Source organism: Suillus fuscotomentosus (genome assembly GCF_016647785.1).
Source record: "Suillus fuscotomentosus strain FC203 chromosome Unknown F5891scaffold_103, whole genome shotgun sequence".
NCBI lineage: Eukaryota > Fungi > Basidiomycota > Agaricomycetes > Boletales > Suillaceae > Suillus > Suillus fuscotomentosus.
The window spans coordinates 55,512-82,368 of record NW_024539615.1 but is presented as its reverse complement, the minus strand read 5'-3'; the positions used below and the strand labels follow the sequence as shown (position 1 = coordinate 82,368).

At 48.8% G+C, this 26,857-nt stretch overlaps 5 protein-coding genes across 5 annotated transcripts; 3 read left to right on the top strand and 2 right to left on the bottom strand.

Moving 5' to 3' along the window:
• Positions 1–2,700: 2,700 nt before the first annotated feature.
• F5891DRAFT_963209 (WD40-repeat-containing domain protein) lies at positions 2,701–5,173 on the bottom strand (the record flags this gene model as incomplete). Its single annotated transcript, XM_041375975.1, has 3 exons — positions 2,701–3,566; positions 3,618–3,795; positions 3,848–5,173. Coding segments are annotated over 3 exons (2,370 nt in total), but the record flags the coding sequence as incomplete, so codon positions are not given.
• A 5,098-nt stretch (positions 5,174–10,271) lies between these two features.
• F5891DRAFT_963257 (fungal-specific transcription factor domain-containing protein) lies at positions 10,272–13,501 on the top strand (the record flags this gene model as incomplete). Its single annotated transcript, XM_041375982.1, has 13 exons — positions 10,272–10,609; positions 10,662–10,793; positions 10,846–11,240; positions 11,295–11,400; positions 11,450–11,468; positions 11,519–11,597; positions 11,643–11,856; positions 11,909–12,082; positions 12,133–12,211; positions 12,268–12,433; positions 12,488–12,750; positions 12,804–13,260; positions 13,320–13,501. The coding sequence occupies 13 exons, from the start codon at positions 10,272–10,274 to the stop codon at positions 13,499–13,501; spliced, it is 2,604 nt and encodes an 867-aa protein (XP_041218848.1).
• A 6,162-nt stretch (positions 13,502–19,663) lies between these two features.
• On the top strand, positions 19,664–20,850 carry F5891DRAFT_963177 (uncharacterized protein; the record flags this gene model as incomplete). Its single annotated transcript, XM_041375974.1, has 2 exons — positions 19,664–20,551; positions 20,626–20,850. 2 exons carry the CDS (start codon positions 19,664–19,666, stop codon positions 20,848–20,850), a joined length of 1,113 nt encoding a protein of 370 aa, XP_041218847.1.
• Positions 20,851–22,562: 1,712 nt separating this feature from the next.
• Positions 22,563–23,340, top strand: F5891DRAFT_986020 (acetyltransferase; the record flags this gene model as incomplete). The annotated part of the gene is made up of 2 exons (XM_041377685.1): positions 22,563–22,643; positions 22,696–23,340. The coding sequence occupies 2 exons, from the start codon at positions 22,563–22,565 to the stop codon at positions 23,338–23,340; spliced, it is 726 nt and encodes a 241-aa protein (XP_041218846.1).
• A 215-nt stretch (positions 23,341–23,555) lies between these two features.
• Positions 23,556–25,556, bottom strand: F5891DRAFT_986019 (MFS general substrate transporter; the record flags this gene model as incomplete). Its single annotated transcript, XM_041377684.1, has 9 exons — positions 23,556–23,639; positions 23,703–23,745; positions 23,802–23,883; positions 23,941–24,024; positions 24,072–24,333; positions 24,382–24,794; positions 24,846–24,886; positions 24,939–25,166; positions 25,285–25,556. 9 exons carry the CDS (start codon positions 25,554–25,556, stop codon positions 23,556–23,558), a joined length of 1,509 nt encoding a protein of 502 aa, XP_041218845.1.
• Positions 25,557–26,857: the final 1,301 nt, after the last annotated feature.

The window sequence follows — 26,857 nt, the reverse complement described above, 5'->3', positions numbered from 1 at the left end:
AACATGTTCGAGGGGAACTCGGACAAACAAGGGTGCATGCGGTACTGCACTTGCAGACGAATGGGTCTATTGCCGAGTACAACCAGACGTTCGAAGAGCGATTGTGTCAGACCAGCACGCGCCGCTTTCTTGTTCATGATAACCGGACCCAGCTGCTGATGATCACCGACGAGGACAACCTGCTTGCATCCAAGCACCAGAGGGATCATACATTCTGGTTTAAGGTTAGCCAATTACTGATTCATCAAAGGATATAAGCTCCGCACCTGGCTCAGCAGCTTGCGTAGCTTCGTCGATCAACACCGTCCTGAACTTGAGTTTGTTGAGGCGAGGGTCACCAGCACCCACGCACGTGCAGCAGATAACATCCGCAGCACCCAAAATCTCCTTCTCACACTGCCTGATCAATGTCTTGTACTTCCTCTCATCATTGGAGCTCAATTCTCCTTGTTCGTTCTTCAGCATGATCAACTTCTGCAACTCCACATGAGTTGTATTATTTGCCACTTGTTGGTGCAGCGTCAAGAAGGCGACGCTAGAGTCTAGAGCTTCGCGAGATTTGGCGGTCAGACGCACGACCTTCAAACCAGTGGCGTGAATCTTTTCAGTGAGCTGGTCGACAGCCACGTTCGACGGCGCGCAGACGAGAACCTGACCAGGATTCATCTTGGCAAGATGATAGACGATGGAAGCAGAAGTTACGGTCTTTCCAGTACCAGGAGGGCCCTGGATCAGACTAATGGGCTTCTGCAAAACACTCTTGACTGCATACATTTGAGAGTGGTTAAGCTCGGGAAGACCTGGCGCAGAGAATCGCTTAGGCATCTGCGTGCGGAGAACCTGGGGAGCAAGATCATGTCCGAGAAGCTTGTGATACTGGCGAGGGACTCAGCAACTTCAATAGGATAGAGGGACGAACGTACAATGTAGCCATTAACACTCTTCTCATCGACTGCAAACGTCTTCATTGCCAACTGCATCCTATCAAAGCTGGTGGATTTCCATACAAAATCTGCCGCAAAATTATGCGTGCAATCGGTAGGTACACCTTCGGTCCGTCGTAATTCAAGCCCGATTTCGTCGGAAATGTCTAGAAAATGAGCATGAGCGCAACACTTCGTCTCGTGACATAAAGCTTACTGTTCGGAATCTTGATGACATGTCCTACCCCGTCCCAAGCTTTGTGCAGTTCGCCCTGGTACCTCAACCGTAATTCATCACCCACAGCAAGTCTAACTTCACCGCTCTCAAGCTTGGGCAAGCAAAACCACGCAACTCTCTTCTGGTTCAAACCAACATCCCATCGGACAGTTATATCAGTCTGAGTCTGACTCTCCTTCAGGCGTTTATCATAATCAGCCTCGATCTTGACAAGGGGTCCGAAAATATTCTGGTACTGATATGCGTCCTCGTAGTGGAGAAGGATAGGCTGCGGTTCATCATCGACACCAGGCTTCTCGAGGTCCTCCAGCGTGGCGTTGGCATTTTCACGCCAGAGATCTTCCAAGCGGTTAATCTGGTTGAATGATATCTGGCGAGATCGGAGTTGTTCGGTTTCGGTGGGAGGCTTCACGAGCCACGAAAGGAAAGACCTGTCATCGATCAACGGTGCCCATAGGGAAGCGTTCCAAGACATATCCTTGCTGACCGTCGCACAGGGCTGGCTATACATATGCCATGAATATGAGTCTCAGTGCTAACCTGGCAGGCTTACCGACACAAAAGAATAACAACAGTATCGCTCTTTGCGGGGATAAATCCCAGCATGAAGACGTTCTTGCTACCACAATTATAGCATTCCGGGGTAGTTTCCCCGAGCGGACTCTCGGCATGTAAAATAACCTCCTTATGCTTTGCACGCACTAGATGGTTCACGATATGTGAGGCGGAAGTGTTGCCGCGCGAGTTGCAGAACCATTTAGAGCACACAAGGCACTTCACGACGGAGGCCGGCGAGTGGATCCCACAATAGCTGAGCGGAACCGATACGGATTGAGTCCCACGAATGATACGTATGAAACTTACCTGCAGGCATGAGGAGGGAGATCCATAGTACCCTCGTCTTTGAGGTCATCAAGAACAGCATAGAAATCTTCATCTACACCAGTTCTCGGTGTGTGATGGTGGTGCCCTTCGTGTCCATTGTTGTATGAGGATGTTTGGGAGCGATCGTCTACGATAGAGAGACTTTCTAGGTCGACTGGCGTTCCGGTGTTCGTAGTTGCAGTATATACAGAGGAATTATCATCTACAACGCTGATAGCGCCGCCATACGATGAAGCTGAATCTGTATATTGAAAGTTGTCGAAGCTGTCCATGGTGGTTTGCGGTAAAAGGTTCTTTACAGCTTGCCACGGTACCTCAGCCTCATTAGAAAGAAATCCCACGCTCAGAATTACGAAATGTCGTTCAATTGATTCGAGCAAGATTCAAAGGACCGTCAATTTCCTGCAACTGCAGCTTAGATTAATTCACGGAATTTCAACATTTAGCAAGAGTCCCGAATACATACAACACAGGATGAATTTCAATTCCATTGCGACTGATACAAATGTTTGAATACTGCAAATGACAATGATCCAAGTCCCCATCCATACGGATGTCAAGATGCCACAAATATGTACCGCCAGCCATAATGGAAACAACCAGATAAAATAAAAAAAGAATGAGCGACTTTGTTTTAGGATGCATTACATACAATTAACGCCTTTGCTTCTGGCGTATTCTGGGACGCGTGGGCGTCTCATTGATGGGTGGTAAGCGTGAAGGGATACCGTCCACTGGGTGCGAAATCGCTCTGCTAGAAGGTTCGCCAAGAACTGGGCGATTGCGTTGATGGCCGGAGGGTTTGGAAGGAGGCGCCCACTTTGATGCCCTGATGCCTTCCACTCGCTCCATTGGCACATCCTCGACTTCGGCAGCTAGCGGCTGGCTGCTGTCACGCGCACACTCCTGAGGTTCCTCGGGCTCTGTAGACTCTTCAGAAACTTCCACTTCGAGGTCTTGGTCCATGGCGTCTACATCCGCTTGTTCTATTTCTTCCCCCTCGTCTTCCTCCTCAGTGTCGTCATCATAGAAACCACTTGGAGGCTCTCCAATCCATTCATCCTCATCAGTGCCAAAGTCCCACACATCAAGCACTGTAGCAGGATTTCGATTGCTGGCAGCGACACACCAGCGACCCTCGAAGACTACCTGCCAAACACCCTGGATGCCTGTCAGGAGATCACGGACAACGGTACCATCGCGTACGTTCCACATCTTGAGCGTACCATCTGACCCGCTGAGCACCTTGAACTCGTCATGTTGGAAGCACGTGATAGCACCTGTATGGGCAGCAAGGGTGTGGCGTAGTTCTCCAGATTCAGGATCCCATATGCGCAAAGTGGAGTCGGCGGCGGCGGAAACGAGGTGGGAAGGGGAGAGGCCGAGTAGGCCGACGAGCGATGTGTGCCCAGTCAATGTATGTTGACACTGCCCTGTTCGTAAATTCCACACACGAACAGTGCCATCCATAGACCCCGAACAGGCGATCTGACGATGGATATCAAGTACAACGCTATACACTAGGGACGGGGCTTTAATGACAGGGTTTCGAGGTATACAGGGATACGAACCTTTCTGTGTGTGGCCCACAAGCACCCATTTACATTCGCCAGTGATGATGTCCCATATTCTTACAGTACAGTCATAGCTGCCAGATACAAGGGTGCGGCCACGGGCGGCGAGAGCACGAACTGCATGGTCATGACCTTCTAGATGCATCTTATGATACGGATTATCATCTGCATCCTCCTGCAGATCAAAGATATGAGAACAAAATGCGAAACGCCTTATACAATCTTACATCAGCTGGGTCAGCCTCGGAGTCATCTGCACCATAGCATCTGTACTCAGGATCACCGGGGCGAGGTAAAGTCCACACACGAAGGGAGTGGTCACGGCTGCCAGTCACGATCACTGACCGCTTTGGCCACTTTTCCCTCGTAATGACACCGCTATCGCCTTCGATTTCGATCCACTCTGGCTTGACGATAGCCAGACATCGGACAGTGCTTGTATGGCCGCCAAATATATGCGTACATCGACCAGTTGCAAGATTCCAAATTCGGACTGTGCGATCAGTCGACCCGCTGACGAGCGTATCTTTGCAGGCGGCAAGCGCCCATACGCCACCTTCATGGCCATCCAACATTTGCAGGAGTTCACCTGTCAAAGGAGAATACACATGAATTGAGTGATCATCGGACGCCGATATTATGCGTCCGTGTGAGAGAAGAAGACAAGTGACGACAGAGGAGCCGTGTGCGGGGAAGGATCGATGTTTCGGGTTCTCGTTGTCCACCCATCGAGTTCGAGTGAGTTGTCGGGATTTGAAGAGCATCTTATATGGATGAGAGAGGGGAAGGGTTTTGGGAGTAGGGGGAATATTGAGGCGACGTCTAGCAAAGATTGAATGCGCAAAAGCTCGCTCTGTAACCCCTCCAAACCAGATCTTGGTACTTTTGAGTAGATCTGACCAAAGTACAGGATCAGAGTCGATAATGACGCGCCAAGCTTTGGATACTCTGGAGGCACGAACTACAGTAGAATAAGGAAGGAAACTCAGAACATGGGATGCAAGTTCTGGGGGAAGTAATGTTAAAAAATCACGCGCGAGAGTCGGAGTTAAAATAGAATGCAACGTCCGCAGAACGGGTAAGGGAGAATGCCGTAATAAAGTAAGGAGGAAATGAGATTGTAACGGTTGCGGAAGACTTGTAAAATGTGATAAAAGAGACGGAAGGGTAAGAAGGGTCGTTAGGGCAAGATCTGGTTGTAGTGGTGCTTGAGGTTGTGGGGAAGAGGCGCCACTAGGAGGTGCAGAAGGCCATATAGGCTGTGGTGGTGGTGACCCATGAGGAGATGGTAATGGTGATGGAGGTGCGGCTGCATTCAAAGTAGTGATCGGCGGAAGATGTGTCGCCCTTGCCTTCTTTCGAGGAGGCGTATGTGTTTCGCGCTCAGTCGTAGGCTCTACGCCCTCCATCATATTGTCAGTGCCGTGTGACCTTTTTCTGCCATAGCGCTCAACCGCCTCCACCAGCCCAACAACCTTGCTTGAACTGCCGGTTGAGTCGGGTCTTACCATTGTCCAGCCCTTTCCACTCGGAATTGGCTCCTCCTCGTCCAGATCTCCTTCGCCGTCTGTCCCGTCGCGGAATGTCGCACGAGAGCCATTAGGAAACACAAGGGGGAATCTCTTGATGGATGAAGGAAACTTAGCATGAAGCAAAGGATATTCTCTAGGGTCCTTTGGCTCAGCCGGAGGTGGTAGGGGTGGTAGTTGTATCGGCGCGTAAGTGGTCGTGGTCGTCGTGGTCGTGACTACCCTGGTCAACAAGTATATGCGTCAACGACAGCTCGGATAAGCTAGAATAATGAGTATAACATACGTCGTAGTATTGACCGACGGTGCAAGGGCCAGCGACGGGCGTTGCTGGTGGGTCATGACGATGACAAGATAGAAGTTATTATCCTTAAACGTTTCTCGCTGTCGCCGAGCCACCCTCCCCCACACGACTAAGCCTGGACATATTCGAGCGGAGTTTCATTTTAGCCATGTCGGCATCTTCTGCCGTGTACCTAAAACCAAAGTCGGCAGTGGTCTGCTAGTAAAAGCACTGTCCAGTTCTTATATCAAGACAGGTCAAGCCGTCCAAAGTCCCCGGTGACGCTGTTACCTTGTTACTTTCCAGTTCTTTGGTTCTTTCGATTGGCACACGCCAGTCAAGATTTGTTTATTTTGTACCTTGCACCGTGACAGGCCTCCGGGTCGAGAGTCGCTCGATGATTGTCTGATTACTATTGTGACCTGATTACTACTTCGCTGCGATTGTTACCTTCCTACCGAATGGATCTAGCTCAGGACAACCAAAACGCTCCAAAGCGCAGACTCAGTCACAATCCATGTCCATACCTCCAGCGGTGATTCCATAAGCATTTTCTTAAATCTTTGGCTTTTGTTCCTCCAGATTGGTGACATGTCATTCGAACTCTGAGCAGGACGTTGCGGCATCTCACCTCGTGCACACATTCATTCCCATTGGTTCCAAATACTCAAATGAACGTGGCGACCCTCTTGAAGGTGATTACCATGGCCGCCACTAAACATTGCATTCATTTTAACTCTGCATGGTCATACACGTTACACGCTCGCGGATCTCTAGTCAATGTCAACATCCATGTGTTACACCCAGACATGACGGGTCCCGTCGCCCTATAATTTGCCAAGGCCGTGTAAACGACTTACAGGCCAACCTCCGAACAAATGAGAAGTCAACAAATCTGACTTCTATTCGTTTCCGCGTCCGCCACATCACGTCACCCCGCATAACATACCTACTACAGTCAATTCTAAAATCCCAAGCACATTCAAGTTCGCTTGTTTTGATCACACTTTGACGAGCGTTGCTTGATTGCAAAAATATCATCTGCATCACTCTCAATATCTTGTCAATAACGGGTCTTGTAAACATCAAAACTCACCGTGCACCTTGTCTCAGCTATCGTTGCGCCTGTCTTGGAGGTTTTTTCCCGAGACTATTTGATGCGGTAATGTTCGGTTTCTACCGTCACTGGGATAACCAACACTCTGTGGACCGCGGATCATTTTTTGGCCTCGGAATTGCCCATGGTCTTCATGAAAACGGATTTCCGTTAATTGGCCCCCCATCTTTCCTGCGGATTTCGGACACCTAGTGCCGCATCAATTGTTGGTTAACGCCGGTCCCGAACATTGATGTGTATTCTATCATGCATACCGTTAGACGCGGACATTAGATGCCAAGGAACACCTTCTACGTCTGTCGGAGTGCATGTAGTAACCCATACAGACTTAGACGGTGTTTGCGACGACCTACAACAGTATTCCAGACAGAGATTGATAAATTCTAGGAGATCAGACGCTAAGGAACACCTTCCAAGCCTCTAGGAGTTTAACTCGACTCCCACATGCTTGAAGTACCTACGACGAAGCAGTCATCCAGATAAAAGTTTTTGATATTGCCCAAAGAAGTGGCGAGCCGATGCGGTGGAGCAGTGGAACCAGAAGCCTTCGGGATGCTGTCGTTTTCGTCCGAATAAGTAGGAACCGATAGTAGAAGCCTTCGAACTGATGCTGCTGTCATATGTCCCGAGTCATCTGTGTGATCACGATCACTATCCATACATGTACTTATGCAAGCCAGACACGTTCCCTTTATTCTACCTTTCGTGGCAGAAAATTCTGGGTTCGTTGTAAGAACGTGTAATTCATATACTGTGTCGTGCGAGGGATAATTTCTTAGCCTCATCATTCGAGTTTCTGAGCTTGACGGCACAATGGACTACAAGATCACGACATTTCGTTCTTGCTGGCTCCATGACGAAACAGGCGTGTCCCAGGCAAGAATCCTCACCTCACCTCACTCTGGGACACGCATTTCTTTTCTGTCAGGAGCAGTGTCCCAGAGCCAGACATGGGACACGCAACCTTTTTCGGCAGCCGGAGTGAAAGTTTTACCTTTATAGCCTCAAATAGCAGGACGCCTCGATTATGGGGCAAGGGGGGGATGACCTGCTCAATTGATTCAATATTCAGGTTCATTGTGGCCTGGGACACCAAAATTGAATCCCAAAACACACAATGAAGAACGGCATCACGGCAGGCCTATAAGTGTGCCTGCAGGACGAGGGGGCCGCAGTGGAACTATCAAGTTAAATTTGACCAGGCGCAGTATGTATAGCATCTGGATAACAGTCGGTGTAATCACCCTCAAACCACGAAAGACAGACGGGTCTATTCTTTTCTTAGTCCTTCATCTCGTGGCGTTTGCCCTTCGCAACGAACATTTTGACGGAGAACTCTGGGTGGATCGTCATAGGCTCTGTGCTTGAGTTAAGGGAGGTTTCCTGATGAATATCGATGCCAAATGGTCGTTCTGTATCAAGTGCTGATTACGAACAGGATCGTAGAGAGTGGTTTCCTGTAAAGTTATTCATCAATATCACCACGCCACGAAGATAAAAACTCTGCAATAAAGCGGGGGACATGAAATCGACTGCCATCTTGTGATGTGACCATGCTGGATGTTAGATGGGGACACAGAACACATCAATCCAGTTACCCCCGACACATCTGAGGAGTTTCAACGAGGCCAAACGGTGGGATCTAGAAAGCTCGCAACATTGTCCAATAAATGCTTCTCACGAGCGAATACTATTTGCTCCCGCCAAAGCCAATGACGGCTTGCTGGAGCAGAGTTAACTCTCTCGGAGATCTCCAAGCTGGATTGAATGCGGTACCTAGTGACATGAGTAACGACAGGGTGTCCCAGCATGTTTGGCAAGAGTAGACAGAACCAATGACAGCACAGGCGCCCACGATATGATCGGAATATCTTGCTTAGAGTAGTTACGCCGTTGCCGATGCAAAAATAGGCGGATGAACAACACATGATATCAATTGGAGAGCACATGGTGTAGAAGGATTGTCATCTAGGTGAGTGACTCGTAGACATACGGGAGAATTGATCGACGAATGATAGTTGATATATAACAATGTGATCAAGTGTTGACGTAGCATTCCCGCCTGGTCTCGAAGGATTGTTGGATGATTATGTGTTATTGTCATATAGCCCATCCACACCGGCGAACTGTCGAGGGTTGAGATGTAATTCCAAAGAGAGTGATATCGAGGACCAGGATTACGTGGACCGACGTCGATTGGACTCGGAGCGGAACAAAGCGTTCAAGCACCAATGAGTGATAGGAGCTGATCATTGGGCTTCCCTTTCCGAGCCATCATTGACACGCGGTCAGCACATGTGGATATGATATCTAAAAAGGGTCCCTGGAAGCGGGGTGGGGAGTACCGATCACCAGAGAGAAAAACATACCTCTGACAAAAAAAGAACTGCTCTTGGTTGTTCATGGTGACAACGGTAAAAAAAAGTTAGCGAGCAAGGCAACCCTGTCTGGACCAGTAAAGGTGGGGACGAAATCCCGTTGAGAAAAATGATTGATAGCGGGACTAGGCTTATTGCAATACAAAGAACGTGGAAACGCACATTCAATCGACTTGTCTGCAGAGCAGGGTAGAACAAGCGCCTGGCATTTGTTCATGTCCGAGCTCCACCATTGACCAATTTGTTGTACCCGTTCTTCCATCATGTAGGCTGTGCTGTAACTGATGGTTCAAACCATTGACAGTGAAGAATTGGCAAATGTACACGTGCCTTAGTACAGCGTCCAACTCACGACACCTGTCTCCAAATATATGTAGAAATGACAGCTGGATGATAAAAATATGTCGATGGCGACTAAAGATTGAGACCATGTACAAATACTTATGTGGCATGTTGCTCCCGTGTAGGTTGCACGATAAGACGCTTTGTCGTCAGGGGAGCGCCAACTGGAGGGTATTTGGGAAGGAGCGGTGGGTACGGACACGGTATACGGACATGGAGCTACTTAATTTCCGAGCGTTGTCTATCTTTGTACATAGATAGAGGTCTAGACCGGACCAAGGTCTGAGGGGACGTCCGATTTGTGTATAGACTGTCGATGCGTGACACTGTGCAACACAGCTATTCGAAGCCCTTGAGATTATTCGCGGTTATGAGGGCCGTTTGTGACCCTGGGATAACAGCAGGCACCAAGCAGAAAGAAGAAACGAGCACGCGGACGCATTACCTGAATTATTCAAACTCCGAAGATGCGTTGAGGCGAAGAGGTCGCAGAGGGGTGAAGACCAGAAGCGCTGAAATCCGAGTCTCTCATCGGATTCAGTGTTATTCGTGAATTGTCCTGGGGATTTTAATTTTGCTTTTGACAGAAAAGTTTGAAGGTTTGTGAGTGGGTGGTCTTGTCCTCTTTGCGTGGGTCACAGTTCCTTTGATTTTTTTTGGTGACTTGATACTGAACAACTCCAAATTCATCTAGTACCCTAGTTTGGTTGACTATTCGTTCCTTGTGTGGAACCGTCCCATTCCGCTTGTGTGTGTGAGCGCATAACAGCGATTTTCCTGCGCGGTCCAGTCTCCTAGGTGCTTCAGTGTTGTCAGTTTCAGTTTCAGGTTTTAAAGTCTTACAAGGTATGTTCCCATCATATGTTATCTCCCCTTCAAGACATAATGCTTATGCCATTGTCGCCCGTTCCCTGCTATCCGCAGTATTACCTCGACTCTTCCGCAAGGTTTGACTACATCATATCCATGCACCATCAGGATCACGCTATCCCTCAATCCAACATGCCTCCTGCTCGTTCCCCCCAAATCGACCCAGCTTTATCGCTTTATCCCCCCTACTACACATATCAACAGCCTCAGCAGCACCTCAACCACCATCTTACAGTCCCTCAGAACTTATCTTCACCATCATCACAAGGATCGGACACAATGGGTACACCTCCAAACGACAACCTGTCTTACTCACCTGGCAATTCAAACGGAAAGAGACCTTCCTCTTCCCTCGTCGGTGCGATGGGCGAGAGCAGCAGGAAAAAAGCACGCTCAGAGGACAGCTTAGATGAGCACAGTCCTGCTGCTGATAAGGATGAACCGAAGCCAAAGACCACCAGGGGTTCACGGTGAGCTCACCCATCTCCTTTAGATCGCATGGGCCGTAACAATGCTGTTTAGTGCGTGCACGGTTTGTCGGCGTCTAAAAATGAAGTGCGTTGGCGCTGAGCAAGGCCCCCCTTGCAAACGCTGCACTGCTGGGAGCCATGAGTGCATATTTGAGGAATCCAATCGAGGCAAACGGTCCAACAAGTATGTTTCACTTTCATATACCTTGCACAAATAACCAACACTCAAAATAAAGTCCAAGGAAACACGAGCTCCTCTCTCGCTCTCTAAAGAAGATGGAGAAAACTCTGGACACTGTTTTAAAGTCCATCGGTAACCCGAGTATGGTCTCTGGTATGGTATCAAGGTCACCTTCCCCGACAAGTCAAGCTGCACAAACCAAGGCGCTTTTAGACACACCATCGCCTCCTCCCCAGTCTGCTTATCCACCATCATCAAGCGCCAATGCATCTGCTTCCCCAAAGCTCCATTCCCTTCCCGATAACTCGCTTAATCCCCTCGGGCTGCTTGCCGAGGCTAGCTTGGCAAACCGACGCGCCCAGGGCATCTCGTCCTCGTTCTCAGCGCGCCCAGCCGACCCCGATCCTGACCACAAGGTGGGCGTGGCCAGTGATAATTATTTTAGGCCAGGTTCGTAGCTCCCTTTTCGCACGTTGTCTATTTGGCAAATTGGCAATGTTGCAGGCCCGATGACAATACTCCCCCTGCGGCGCTTGTATATTGAACGACAAATTCAGCCCGAGATGCTGAGCTTTGTTAGCACTGAGCAAGTGGTCGCGCTATTTGATATGTGAGTATTGTGTGTCATACATTGTGGTGCCGATCTGATCGCCTGCTAGCTTTTTTGATCATCTGAACGTTCGTACTACGTATGATCACGTCATGCCGTATCTAAATAACCTTTGTAGGTGCACTGCGAGCTCTTTGATAGAGAGTTTCACACTCCCTCGCTTGTCTGTTCCCGCTCGCCATTTTTACTGACAACCAGTAAGTTTACAACTCCTCATATGTGCAACGACTTATCTCTCGCAGTTTGTGCGATATCATCGAAATTTTACACCCAGCGACCGGAGCTCCACCAGCAACTTGCAGAGCTTGCACAGAAGCTCGCGTTTAGCGTACCTGCCAAAGGTTATAAATCCCTTGAAATCGTACAGGCATATCTCCTCCTCACTCTTTGGGGATGCGGTGCTGTAGAGCGCTACGAGTACGACAAAACTTGGTTGTTGCTGGGAATGGCCATTAGGTTCGTATTCCATTTAACTAACAGTTTGCACTTAGTGACGTCTATCATTCAGGATGGCGACAGACCTGAACCTACATCGGAAGACAACGATGAGCGCGCAAGATACACCAGAAGGTCGGGCTCGGGACAAGGAGGTCCACAACCGTGAGCGAACATGGCTCTTGTGCTTTGCCCTCGACAGAAGTGTGAGTTCTCAAATGGGAAAGCCTCATTCTATCAAGGAGGAGTAAGTTGACATTATTTATATTTTTCATGTCTAATTGTTGAATCCACCAGCTTTGTAATCCGCAATGCACTGCAGTGGTTGAAGTCCCCCGTTGGACAACCAGGTGACACTGCTTTAGCAGCATCCGTCGTGCGTACTCATTTATCGTGAACTTTAATGCATAGTTTGATCTCATCCTCTACCAGGAATTACAGCGGATTGTATCCAGGAGCCTAGACTTCCTGTATTCGGGCACCAATACCCCGTCCGGTTTACAGACTGACTGCGATTACCTGATTGTCATTAAAACTATCGAGACTCAGATACTTGCATGGCAACATGAATGGACGACTGCTCGACCTTTGCCAACTTGTAAGATAGCTTTATTTGAGGCAATCACCTATATCGTGCTTACCATTTGTTTAGCCGATGAAGTCATGCTGTCGCAATCCCAAACCACGATGAAGTTTTATTTCCACTACTATATGTTGGTCGTGAACTCTTTCGGGCTGCAGAATGCTATGGAGCATTCGGCAGTGGACATCGGGCACTTCTTCTCGCGGTGTTATACTTCAGCCACGGCAGTGGCTATTGTCGCACGAGACGAGCTTGCGTCGTTGGGTATGCTGAAGTATTCGCCAGATTCACATTTCGTATACATCTCTTACGCGGTACTCAGTTTGCTCAAGGTACTTCAGTATCATCGCCCGTCATTCGTCATGGTACTAACATAGATTTCCAGCTTATCCGCCCGGAGTTTCAGCGGTTCATCGAGAACGAGCAGAACATTATCGACCTCGTCAAGGATGTTGCGAACGTCCTCGCAGATGTTGCCGTGAACTCTCATCATGCCCCAGCGTTGTACAGCACATTCCTACGGGCTCTGATCACTGCTCGCACAGATTCACCACAAGAGCCCGAAGAGGTGTCGTCTCGAGAGCAGTCTGATAACATGAGCCATGGCGACATGGCCCACAATATGCATAATTCTGCGCTCTTCGGTGGTAACCCAGCGATGGGAATGAATGGCACTAATGGCATGAGCGATTATTCGTTCGCAAGTGAGATGGGTCCTGTTGCGGATATTTCGACTTTCCCTCCCACTATGGCCGATATGCCATCTTCTGACGAACATATGGGTATGCTTTCGATGGAGAATATCCTGAGTAATGGATTCTGGGACAGTGTGTTGGTGCCTGGTAAGCATACATCAAGGAAACGTACTTCTGGCTAGCCTTTCTAATGTATCTCAAAACAGGTTATTCAGACACTATGGAAGGCCTAAGTGGCGGCTTCGTGTTCGGAGCTGGAGGTAGTGGACTAATCACCCCCGGTTGGCTCCCCTCCCCCATGCCATCCGGTCAGAACACCCCAATGCGACAATCAAACATGGACTACGCCCAACAAAATTTAGTCTCCGTATTCCAACAGAGAAAGTGATTATAGAAACGATGCGTTTTTCATGTTCATGTTCATGTTTTACCTGTTTGTGATATATGTTGTTTTTGTTGTCGTGGTACTTCTATGTGGTCTCGTACATATCGGTCGTATGTTATCATTGATTTGTGGATCTCCTTCTTTGTGCTTTGTTTTATCACATCTTATTCGATTGAGATAATGTATCATTTTTTGCATTGGGCACTTTTTTTCATGGAGTGATTGCCAGGTCGGCGGAGGAGGAACAGTTCTCTAAGCACCCGACTTGATCCGATTTGATTAGTAGATTTTCCCGGGTATCTCCGTGAGACTTTGGCGTCATTCGTCCAACTTGAAATTATCTTTATGTTATTCTAAGCTCCTCTTGTGACAGCTCATTCATACGAAGCTCGTGGACATGCGTTCACTTCATCAACCGGAAACTCGAAGCACTGGACTTTGCCTCTTGTCGCGGTGAGCCGATATGCTCACTGTGTCACACCTCTTTTAAACGCGTTCAAAGTTGTCCTCCTGAATCCTGATTCGAATGAAATGTGAATTAGTAAGACTCTCACATACATATTGCCAGCTGTGCACGCCTCACTGTTGCATGGTGCAGATCAGTGATCAAAGAGCGGCTTTCACACGAGAAGAAGAACTTGTGTAACGCGCTGGGCAAGGTGAGCAGCAAGGTCGAATGATGGGTGATTGGCTTCCGACATGCAACAGGCTCCACGGATTGGACGCAGAAATATATGCCAGACTCACAAGGGCATTATTTGTCTGCCATTGAGCTTTACCAGATGGCTGACAGTCAAACCTATGGGACAATATTTTGTTCCAGTTTCATCGTAGAAGCTCGTATGAGGTCTTCAACTCAAGAATGCGGCAAAGCGACTCGACAGTCGCCTTAGATCATGGCCGCGATGGTCCCAACGGTCGCACTGGCAGGCATCTCTGGTGCACACCGTTCCTGCGAGTCGACAATCAGGTCCCGATGTTTTCAACCAATCTTTCATCGTGGGAGATGCCTTGGTCAGGTATGCGCTTCATCGATGATGCCCCCTAAAATGGAGTTGGCGTGCATCAGTATACTCGTCAGCTGCTTTCAAGTCTCACAGACTCACAGTGCATGAGACTTGAGACCAACTGACAAGCTTGTGTAAACGACATCTGCCCAGGTATACTTAATCGAATGCACCAGTAAATCGACTGTTGTCTGCTGAAGTGTTTGGCAATCTTCAGCACCGGTTGATGATGGGACAGGCTGCAATGCACTCACCTAGAACTATGATCTTTGCCTATGTGCCAATACTGGCAGACGCGACAGCACACAGGCATTCGATACTGGTAGGCCCCGCGCCACCGCACCTGATTTCAGGTTCGTCTTGCCACATTCAAATCACGTCTTTAAGAACCTTACTCACCGGATTCTTTTCAGCTACCCGGCAAGATGCTCGACGTTCTATTGGCACGCGACTTGATCGGAGTTCAAGTTCAAGTCGTGTGGAGGATATGCAGTGCTTGGGCAGTGCAATTTTGATGAGGGCACACAAGTAAGGAATCCAATCGACGATCCATGAATGTCAAGAATTGAAGCGAGCACGAAGATTGTCATGAGGGTTGTTATTAAACAGCTGAAGACGTCTGCACAGCACCGATGCCTTCTTTGCGGAGCTTGGGACCACCTCGACGGTGGGTCTCATAGTCATTCGTTCCGATGCCGCAGGCTGATAGCTCAATCGATTAGTCAGTATATATTTCTTCCGGATCCTAACCACTAAAAGTCGAAGATGCAAATGACAGTTTCGGATTTCGGCCCAGAACCTGCGCAGGCGACGGAGCGCACTATTGGTATATAGAACTCTATAGATTCAAATCTTATTTGCAGATTTCAAATTGTACGTGCATCATGAAACTCCGGAGCGATATTAACTGAAAAATTTACCTCGGTACCTGCCGCTCTCGGTCTATGTGTGAGCTTGGGCTGGCCAACATATGAACGATTCTGCATTCTTCGCTGGTCACCCACACGACAGGAATCAATGGCACTGATAGCATGAGCTATTATTTGCTCGCAAGTGTGATGGGCCCTGCCTTCCCAATATGGCTGAGATACGCCGTCCTTCAACGAACATCTGGGATGGTTTCTATGGAGAACACCTTGAGCAAAGGGTGTGTTGATGCCTGGTAAGCTAATACCAAGCAGGGGTACCCCGACTGGCTTTTCTGACGCATTTTGTAGGTTCTTTAGACAACAGAAAGCTTAATTGGTACCTTCTTATTGATGTTTGGAGCTGGAGGCAGTGTTCTCATCACTTCCGATTGCCTCCTCTCCCTCATATCTCCAAGGTAATGTCATAATCATGAATTATGGACTTTTTGCTCATTGATATCTAGACCCCGCTTTCCAACAGCGGAAGAAGTGATAGACATGCTTTATGTGTCGCGTATGTTGTTTCCTCTATCTATTTGTTGTGGGTTCTAGGTCACCGTCATGATGGAGTTATTGTGGATTACGCCCTTCCCCTTCGTATTTTGTTTCACCATATTCCATGGCGACGCGATGTGCTGACCAGAACCTCCGTCAGAACCTCTTTCCCCACTCTGAGTCCAAGATGCCCGAGGACTTTCCGAGTTTGACTGCAGAGCTCTTCACTTAGCGCAGGCAGTATATTGGTCAGAATACTCAAGACAGAGCAACGAGCTTCACCGGCAAGAGTTTCCCCGCTGCACGATAGACTAGGCAAGTCTCTGCGCATGAGAAAGAGAACTTAGCATCAAGGTTTGGCAGCCTGCAGCCTGTGTTTGGTATACCTTACGGCATACCCTTCGAAGACCTTGTAAGTACCTTATCCCTACTTGGCTATACCATTGCCCTGAGATAGAAAAGTGAATGAGAAGGAAGCGTTAATATCAAAAAGCGTGTGTAATCCCGTCACTGTCAGTACCGGAAACGGCCAGGGCTTGCTACTCCCTGATCTTAACCTGATCCTTGCACAAGTATCACAGCCATCAACGTATGCATAAGACCATTGCGGGATTGACTGATTACATTTCCTAGGTTTCGGACACGAAACAGACGTATTAGTCTCAAACGTGTGTAGACCCTCAATCTCTAGCTTCTCCGAGGATGACCCTGCGCATGGAACAGAAGACAGAGTTGACCAATATCAATAGGAGAACGTTGGTGAATCTATCGCAAATACTTTCCAGGAACAACGAGATCTGCCGTTTTTTGGAGGCCCCCGACTCGCGATATGCATCCAAATGCGGGAGTACTGCACTGTACAGATGGGGATGAGCTGCGCGAAACTGTCTTTCCTCGTACATGATACTGGCACCATGCTTACCAATCGGAGGTCCTATTCTTGATGAGTCTTGCAATTCATGTGGGTGAAGTATTATTGCTGATACGGCGTGCCGTGTGTCCAACTTGAGGCAGGCTCGACACGCCTGATCCTTTAGCAAGTCCTCAGGAAGTGTCATGACAACACGTATATTCAATACGAGTAACTATGCGAAATTGCTACCCGCTTGACGAATTGAGGTGGGCTCGTATACTGTGCATATGTCGCCTCCCAATGATATCCATGATCACATGGGACCTTGCCAGGGCATCATTGTCGGGCCGTAGGATACATTTAACGACCCAACTTGGGTTCTTGAGTCCCAGCGGACACCGCCCTTGAGCATAGGACTCTGAAGCCCATCAGGTTATAGCCTTACACCTCGGCAGTTTTTTTTGCGGAACATGCACGGCGACTACTACTCCAAACACCCAAGTCAAACGACAGATTTCCCAATCGGATTTGAGCCGCAAGGAATGAATCTCTGATCAATATTAACTACCAGTCGTTTCCAGAAAGTCCTCTGAAGTGTCACAATAATAATGGATGTTTGACGATGACAATACGGTATTTAGATGTGGGCATGCAAATAATAATAGGCAATAGAGTCGAGATGTGACTCACCAGAACGTGGGTGCTGGCCTCTCTTCATGCTCAGCACCTTCGCGGAGTTGTAAATGTAAGTGCTTCCACGTTCTTCCATCAGAAGTTCGAGGCAAGGCTGTAATTTCCTTCTGGTACGTTCACAGAATACGGGTCTACGAGTTGTTGGAGATATCTCACAAGGAACGATAGCATTCAAGCTCCATCTTTACCTCGCTCGGTACCACGGAGGCCAGGAGACTCCGTTGAGTCACTCACGCTGCGCACGCATCCCGGCCAAGTCCGTGCTGACATGGGACTTCATCCAAGGGAAACCATCATGATCATGTCCTACATCCACAAACCTTCGTAGGAATGCTGAGCCTTGGGGGCAAATTTCGAGGTCACTTCCTCTGTCCACACGTGCTCGTTGCTCAATATTTCCGCACCGTCGTCGCATCTCATCGCGTTTCATTTCGCGTACGCTAGTTAATTCACTGCATTGGTGAGAAATCACCAACGTGGCGCCATATTCCAAAACTTCTTGGGGGTCGATTGCTATAACGTGCGGTCCCTATTCTTACAGAAGTGTGCTCACCCAAAAATGAACGCCGGCTGTGGCTGTAGTCTGCAGGGCTGTACTTCCCTTTACATTTTATAGTTTCAACCGATGACCCATCGATATCGATGTGAATGTTGTCAGCGAATGGGAAGACTCATCAAGCTACATACGAGCGTTACCGGGAAAATCCACTGTGGAGCTTCGTCAATGAGGAGCATGCTTTCTTGGGCACAGGTAATTTGATGAACCCCTGTCTTTCAATGATTATGAACTTCTTCTGATTGTCATGGACTTGTGATATCGACTTCGCTATCATATAAAGGCGTATGGCCACGCTGGCGCAGTTCCTCCGCTGATCGGGACGATCGTCGAGATGTGTACTATTTCAAATGCTATGGGACTAATCTTGGTACACAGACCGTCCATGAGGAAAAAATCCTGTTTCCATACAGGTACAGGGCGGACGGGGGGCCGGTTTATTGCACCTGCTGTTATCCCTGCCTCATCCATGACGACTCCTGCGACTTGTGCTCAAACTACGCCTCCCACAAACTTTGTCCAGCTGTGCTTCCAGTGGGTTCTGCCTTCGAGCGGACTTACTCCTCCGCAGCACCGATACAAGTCATGCGTGAAAACTCTTTACCCTCTACCGCGCTGGGAAATATCGGAACGGTCGTGGGTGGAAGCATGTGAGAGAGAAGTACTCTTTGGGTCTGTATTTCCTAATCATTGTAAAGCTATGTGCACATACTAATGGGCTCTGCTGTATGGATCCTGCTCTGAATGATTAATGATGCAATCAGATTGGGAAGTCATTGTTGGATGCTTGCGGCTATCATCATTCTAACTCCTGATAAGATGCCACAGCCTGTGCGGATATAATTTTGCTCTCACAGACCCAGGTGGACAGTTTGGGAAGTAAAGAAGGGGCTGATGTGTGTCAACTGAAGCCGTGCAGCTGCGGAAAAGAAGGTGCACCTAGTGGATTATGTCACCTCCAGTGCTACATCCACAGGATCGCTAAGAATTTATGCCTTGCCAGGCACCAGCTTAGCTCGATGTCCTACTCTCAGAAAGCTGTGGATGAACTTGGGAAGTTCGTACATGGCAATTGTCTTGGCTGGGATCTGCCTCGCTGTAAACACGTTTCCTGATGGCCAAACCCGATGAAAGCGTAATAATTTCCCGATAATCCGCAAATTTCTTACTGGACGGATCGGAAATAAGTCGCTTGCAGAAGTCTAATCATGGCGAGCAAATCTCTCGCAACCCAGCTGGGATAGCGCTGGGATCCCAGCCCCTACTGGCTAGTGCTCGTCGCTTCTCGTAACTGGCACGGGATCTGATGATTCAGTCAGGTTCGCAGCCTTATTATATAAAACCAGCGGCACTTGATCATCTTTTTCTTTCTTTCGCCTCGGTGTTCATTAATTCCAACTTCTCCTCTGCGCAGGGTTATCTGGTTGATGACACTTTGGTGGTGACGACCCCCTCATGACAGAGTATACAGCTTCACCAGAGGCTGTCCAGGTCTTTAGAAACTCCCGGGAACGTACTGAGCACTGGGTCCGTTCTCACTCGCCATTCCATTCCCAGTTCTATTCCCCAGAAAGTCCCCCTTCCGTCGTCAGTGATATAGATATCGACGAGTCTAGCTCAGACAACGGCAGCTCGCATTCCTTGCCTCCGAAGATGATGTTGAAGTATGGGGACGGACGCGACGTTCCTATCTCACACTGGCACTATGACAATGGCGGCTCTCACAAAGGAAGCAGTCATAGTTCCAGTTCACATCCTCATCCCCATCCTCAACACAGCCATCACCACCGTCCCCATGACCGCTCGAGGTCTGCTGCTGATGCGTATCCTGTACGGGGTCCTCGCCACCCCGAGCATACAGGGTATCGTTACTCCTCAGCACGAAATGCACATCGTGCAGACCCTGAAGATTTAGAACCTGAAGAAATCCAAATCCTTCCCTCTGACCCACACGCCACTCCCTATGACTCGCGAAACGAAAAATATCGGCCACGTAGAGCTTCAGAACCATACCGGCCCGAACCCTTGCAATCCCCGCCCCACAAAAACGCTGTAGAAATCCCGGCCACACCCTTGCCACGACACGTTCCCAGCCATCACGGTAGTGCAGCCCCGCCAGTCACTTATTCGCATTCACAGCCCATTCCTCGACAATACGAGCAGCATCACCCCGCACACTCGCATTCGCGACATCGGCCTCCGCCTTCGATCGTATATGCACCCGGACCTCACCACGCTACCGATCATTATGCTCCACCGACTATTGTGTATGCCCCAACTAAGGCACCAGGCATGACGTACACGGTGTCTGCGCCCACGGGTTCAGGGTTTCCGCAATACCCGCGTATTACTCCTGCCCCATACCCCGCTGCTCATAGTCATCTCGCGTCTATTCATGAAGAAGCACGGTATGGGATGAGAGGGCCCCTTTCGAGGGATGATCGGTCGAGAGCGCCTTCTCCGATAGGCGAGGGTGATAGCTGCGAGTCGGGCAGCACGTACTATGTTATACCCACTCCTGGCCAGAAGGTGAAGGTTTTGGTAAGTCACCAGCAAAGTGCTTATCTCTCGTTGTTGTAACTGTGGTTCGTTTTGGCTGACTGTGATTGTTTCAGCCCGGCCCCGTGCCTTCCCTCTACACGGCCACGTCGACCACTAAATCGCCATCGTCTCCTCAATCTGGCAGCATGGGATTCAAGAGACCGTTTTTCAGCAGGCTTTTTAGCTTTGCGTCTGATATAACAAAAGTATCCAAAGCCCCGAAATTTTCCTCAAAGGCCAAGCTACAACGACGCCATTCTTTAGAGTCCACGGGTGTTCATATACGACACCGGTCGTGACATTTACGTATGTTCTGGGATAATGATTTTGAAAGGTTTTTTTTCTTTTTCATTGGCTTGCTCTACTGCTTTACGTTTGTCTTTGTTGGATAGACTCTATGCATTCATATGTACGCATATGCATCGCCCCTCGCATTGTACGATACTGACAGCACTGTAGCGCTAATTTTCCACTCATTTTCGTTTTTTTTTCTGTCGGCGTTTATGATCGTACCGTAACCTCATTTCTGATAGTCCGATGTTCATGTAACTTCTGCATTCTGTAGCAGGGTCGTCGCAATAATGACAGCTTGTGACATTTTGAATCAGACATCAACGTGGTACCGCAGAGTTGTGAATACAATACACATGTCATTCATTAATACACCCACTTCCGTCTGAACGAAGCACGAAGACCCCGTTAAATGAATTGTCATCTCGCAAACTCTCTTTGACACATCACTGGGTGACCTTTCATCGCACCCACGCTCCAACTGAGTGCGGATAGACTCTATCTGGTGCTCATTTGTCTGATCTGAATCCGATCATGATCATGTGCGGGGGACATGTTGTTAAATCTCATGGTTTTATGAAGGTCTAGATGGCGTTGATGAGGCTGTCGTCGAGAAGTACTGATGACGTTCGCCCTGCGGTTTCATAGATACGAGAGATGAATGATGGACAGGTGGGTGCGGATAAGGGATGTTTCCTCGGATGTTCGGAATGTCCGCCGTAAAAAATGCAAGCCATGCAGCTTGCAGGGATGCGGATGGGATCCTTCCGTGTACGAGTGCAATGTGCGATTTGCCGCGAGTTGTGTGGGGGAGATGGAACAGTTCTATGAAATGAGCGGGCCTCGGGGTGTTTTGAGATAAGACGGGGTACTGGGGAACGAGAAGTAGGACGCCAGCTGACGTCTGTAGCATGTGTACTCGCTTGCATGGATCGACAGACTTGGATGCTTGTTCCAAGCGGGACCCATGATTCAGTGCTTGATACTCGTGCCGATCGTGCTGGTCATCGAAGCCGTTGCAATGCACCCCGTTTCATTGGTTAAAATAGTTCTTCGAAAGAGGTGGTTTGCAGAACGACCGGCAGTGCGAGACGTAGAACGCTTCGGCGAACCGCCTCGATCGAACCGTTCACGATGGCTTGGCAGTTGCTAAATATGATATAGACGATCAACGAAACGTATGTATAAACGACACTCAGGGGCTCCGAGAACTGTGATTTATGTAAAACAGTGCTATCATAGGGGTCGAATACTCGACTTCGACTCACTCGCACTATTCCTCTATATCACGAGTTTTTGACTACACGACGATGGTTGCAACTTGGACGCAGACTACGCCTTTTCGCCGCGATTTCATTATGGCGCAATGTCGGTTCCGGGTAGAGGCAATGACAGTCAATGTTGCCCTTTTGAGCACGGAAACCTAGAAAAAAGTAATTTAGATGACTTCTGTTCTGCGTACCGTATTGCTCCGAGTAGTGACTGTGCCACTCCTGGCAGCGAATCATTCCTGTGCTCGACAGTGTCGCATCTCAGCATGCTCCGTGTACTGTGCCCGAACGCAACAGGGAATCGCGAGCTGCCCGCAGCGATATCTGCACATTCTCTTCGGTCCGATCGTGAATGACAGCGCTCTCCCACGGAAGGAGTCATCACTTGACTCCATGTGTCATTATCTATCTAGTCAGCTCTAGATCTAACTCTCGTCATCACAGCAATCATGACGGTCTCGGAGGACCTCAATTTCTGTTTCCCAGTGCGGGAGTTATCGAATGAACGCATCAAGATGACTCCCTTCAAAGTAAGCCAGATAACACACACCGACACAAGCGATAACCACAGACTTGCCACAGGCATCGATCCATTCCTCTCCGCTATGTTCCATCCTATCAACTCACCCAGAGCTATGGGCACACATGCCCACCGGCCCATTCCAAACCGTCGAAGATTTCAACACCAATTTCCTCGACACCCTAGTCCACCACGACCCAGGAATGGTATCATTCGCCATCATAGATAAAACAAAACCACCCTCTGCGGCAGACGAGGAAGGCGAGCTAGCTGGCATGATGTCTTACATGAACTCTTCTTCCGTGCATCTATGCACAGAAATCGGATATATCATCATCCTTCCCCAATTTCAAAGGACGCATGTCAATTCCAATGCTGTTGGGCTTCTTTTGCGGTATGCGCTCCAAGTGCCGTCTCAGGGCGGTTTGGGGCTGCGAAGGGTTCAGTGGCAATGCAGCTCTGTGAACGCCCCTTCTATTCGTGCGGCTGAAAGACTGGGCTTCAGGAAGGAGGGAATTATGAAATGGCATCGTGTGTTTCCTGGAGGCAAGGACAATGCCAAGGTACATAATGGTCGTGAGATGCCTCGGGGTAGTCTTGACGAAGAAGACTATGCAAGGGATACCGTTGTTCTCGCTCATTGTTGGGATGATTGGGAGCAAGGTGGGAGAGAGAACATACAAGCAATAATGAACAGACAGCATTAAGTTGCGTTGCGCCATCTTTCACGCGGGCTCATGAATTTGTCTAGTGATACCCTCATAACTTGCCTGGCACCGCGGACGATAGACCCGAGGGTCACATTGTACCCCTGTCCTTGGCAGGTGAAAAATCACAACAAAACTTTTCTAATTCCAATTCGTGCCCACTGCGGTGCACTGGGCACCTTCTCTAATATATGGTAAAGGTCTTGACAGTTTGATTAGTCTTGTGTCTGTAATGGTTTCTGATAACGATCAGAGTCTCTGACGAGAAAGAGTAGCGACGCAGCCGCCATCACGATCGCCTACGATAAACACGTTAAAACAGATATACATCGCGCACAAGTTGACCTGCAAATAAAGCTTACCGCGTGGATATAGAACACCAACATCGGTTGACTCGAGATCGTGCTGCATTAAGTAAGGAAATAAGGAGACAGTGTGGGATTAAAAACCAATCGACTCACGCAGTAAAAATGCTGCCCATGACAAGAGGAGAGAGGAAGGCTCCAATGCTTGACATCATTTCGATAGCAGCCAGTACCTCTCCTATCCAACGCAATCTGCGAGTTATCAACCGCATGTTTGCAGCTTCAAAATACGTACCTTGTTTCAAGGGGTCCACCGATGATACTGCGAGACTTCGAGTGATGGGAATATGTGCTGCGCTGAAACCGACAGCGCTCACGGCTTCACAAAGCATCAATACACGCATTGCTGCCTTTGAGACCTCGCACCTATGAGATGTGAAACACGAGTCGTCGTTGCAGACGCTATTATATAGGAAATAGCATTTATGACCCAGGAGACGAAGATGATGTGGACATCGAGAAGGTCTGTCGACGTAGACACAGCAGCGTCATCGCTAGGCTCCTGTTGATCTTCGGGAAGAACAACCTTCCTGGCGTAAATCGGACGCAATACGCGAATCAGCGAGGGTATCGTGTATGTAAGACAGAATACAGCGCTCAAGCTCAGTGTTGTCAACATAATTCCGGTCTAAGTTGTGCATGAGTGTAGAGCTCCAGTGATTGATGTTCGGCCTACCTGAGCAGAGTTGTACTTGTATTTCGTTGTGTACAACAACGTAAGGGCCACCGGCGTATACGAGTCCGCAAGCATGGCGATGATAATATGAATTGCACAATACACTACTCGCCAGTTCCGTCTGCCATCTTCCTTGCGGGCAGGAACGAGCTGTTTCAGGGGTTCGAAAGCAATGGCTACCATAGATATGAGGCGGCTCGATAAATTTCGACGCGCGCTTCCTTCTACATTCTGCTGAGCAAGGCGCTGGCGACGTAGTTCATCCCGTTTCTCTTTTGGTAATGATTCGGGGAGTAAAGCTAAGACATAGACGAATATTGCCCCGAGAACGGAAATAGAGATGTAGTATACGATTAGCGGGTTATTAGTCTTGGTGGTGACAAGACCACCAATAGCAAAGGAGACTGATTGTCCTTCACACGTAGATTAACGGGGATTGTGTAGATGCAAAGGACTATGCTTACCTAGGATAGCCCATCCATTGATGGCACTCAAAACGGGTGTTCTTGAGGATCCGGTCAGTCCAAAGAGGATTAATTACTACAATTATACATTACCTGTCCTCAGCACTGGAGATATCAACGGTGTAGATGTTTACCATGAACATCATAATCAGGGGATTACCGAATGCTTGCAATAATAGAGAGGCGGCCAAAACAGTTGCTCCTGGCCATCCAGACAAGTACTGGGAGCAGACCATAAGAAAATAGGCCAAAAAGCTAACGGCAACTGCGCCAAGGATGACTGGTTTTCTTCCAAGTCTAGAGCTAATATAGCTGATCACACTGCATGCGATCATAGCTGTTGAGCATTAGATTGGGCAGAAAATGTAGCAGCGTCCGCACCCGCAAGCCCATCGCCAATTAAAACGGCTGAAATGACGGCGGAGTATGTTTTCTCCACCTCTGGAACTGCGCATAGTTCCTTGGATATCTCCCCGCCTGGTGGGAAGTTGTCATTTGCTGTGAGCCACAACCGACAGATGACTGATTGGATAACCTCCAATAATGTAGTTGCAGGAGCGTCGAAGTAAGTCGTGTCGCGACAGCTAGCGGGATTAGGAGCGTCAACGGGGAGAATTGGCGTTCACTGCTTATTGCGTCCTGCCGCTCTGGAAGGAGCGGAGCACGCTCAGAGGGCAACTTTGTCGGCGACACGTCTTGAATGCTTGCCATGGAAGTTTAGATCAACCTATTTCGATATCTTCGACTTGAATAAGTGCCAGTACTTACCACGTGGAACTAAGTATACTTAGGTTTGCAACGCATCGGTGTGCGTGTGTCCCCGACAGCCACAGAACCAAACAAAACCAAGTGCGGTTTCTCCGATGATAAACCGAATTTTATAAGGAGTCTGGGTGATACCTACCTGCCGCAAATCCGATCGAGAGCCCAGCGGGGGCCCTTGCGGGAGATTCCCCCTCCCCCCTTGCCAGCAGTCGAAATTTCCTAATTTCATGTCCGATCCGGAGCTTCTTGCTACTCAGGACGCCACTATCATGACAAGGAACTTGGGCTCACTCAGCCATGGTCATGGTCATGGCATTTCGGACCAAGTTGGTTGCTGAAAAAGGCAAGGAAGTGTTGCGAGTAGAAATCACATGCCATTTATCGATTTGGCTCGGTGTCGCTGTGGCTGCGTTGTAGATGATTTGGTCGACAGAACCCATCGAGGGAGTCGCAACTGAAAATCGTTGAACGAATAAATTAATAACTATGCAGTTACGTACGTACACTAGTCGTTCACGAGACTATACGTACACATCATGGAACCCGGTTTCTCAGTACTCAGAATCTATTGCATGTTCGAAACCTTTTTCCTTTCACCACACCTTGAACGTATTAAATTCACAAGCTCAGTGACTAGAGTGGCATACTACGCGCTCTTAATTTCTCGACGCCATCGTCACAGACATCCGTCGTTCCTCATTTCTCACTATGTCATTATACTGTCTTCTGTCTGGCAACTACGCTGAACTTTCAGGACGCTCACGAATATCAGTATGGGATATGTCGGGCTCGTTAGACGTCTAGGTGTGAACCTGGAAGAGTTAGACCGTGACGAGTATTGTATTTCTGAAGGGAAGGACGTGGTACGACTCGACGATCTCATCTCTTAGTATCTTTCACAATTCACCTGTTCTCCGTTTACAGGTTATCTACAGGAGGGCCACGGCCTTTGTAGGGCGAATCTGACGACTACTACAAGCAGGGAAAGACGAAAAGAGTCCAACAACAAACCTATATTTTCCTCTGCACCACCTCGCACGGACAAGCCTGTTTTCTCACAGATTCCGCGCGTCAGATCTTGCCTCAGGCTGTAAGTCGTCATTTTGCACATTCATTCGAGGTCTCGCGACGGCACCGCTATGGCCCTCAGTGCTCGCACGCACCACACATGTCGCACGTCCATCCGTATTACAGCGGGGCAACCAGAATGCTCGCTATGTGGGATTTCGAGATAAAGAGGCAGCAAG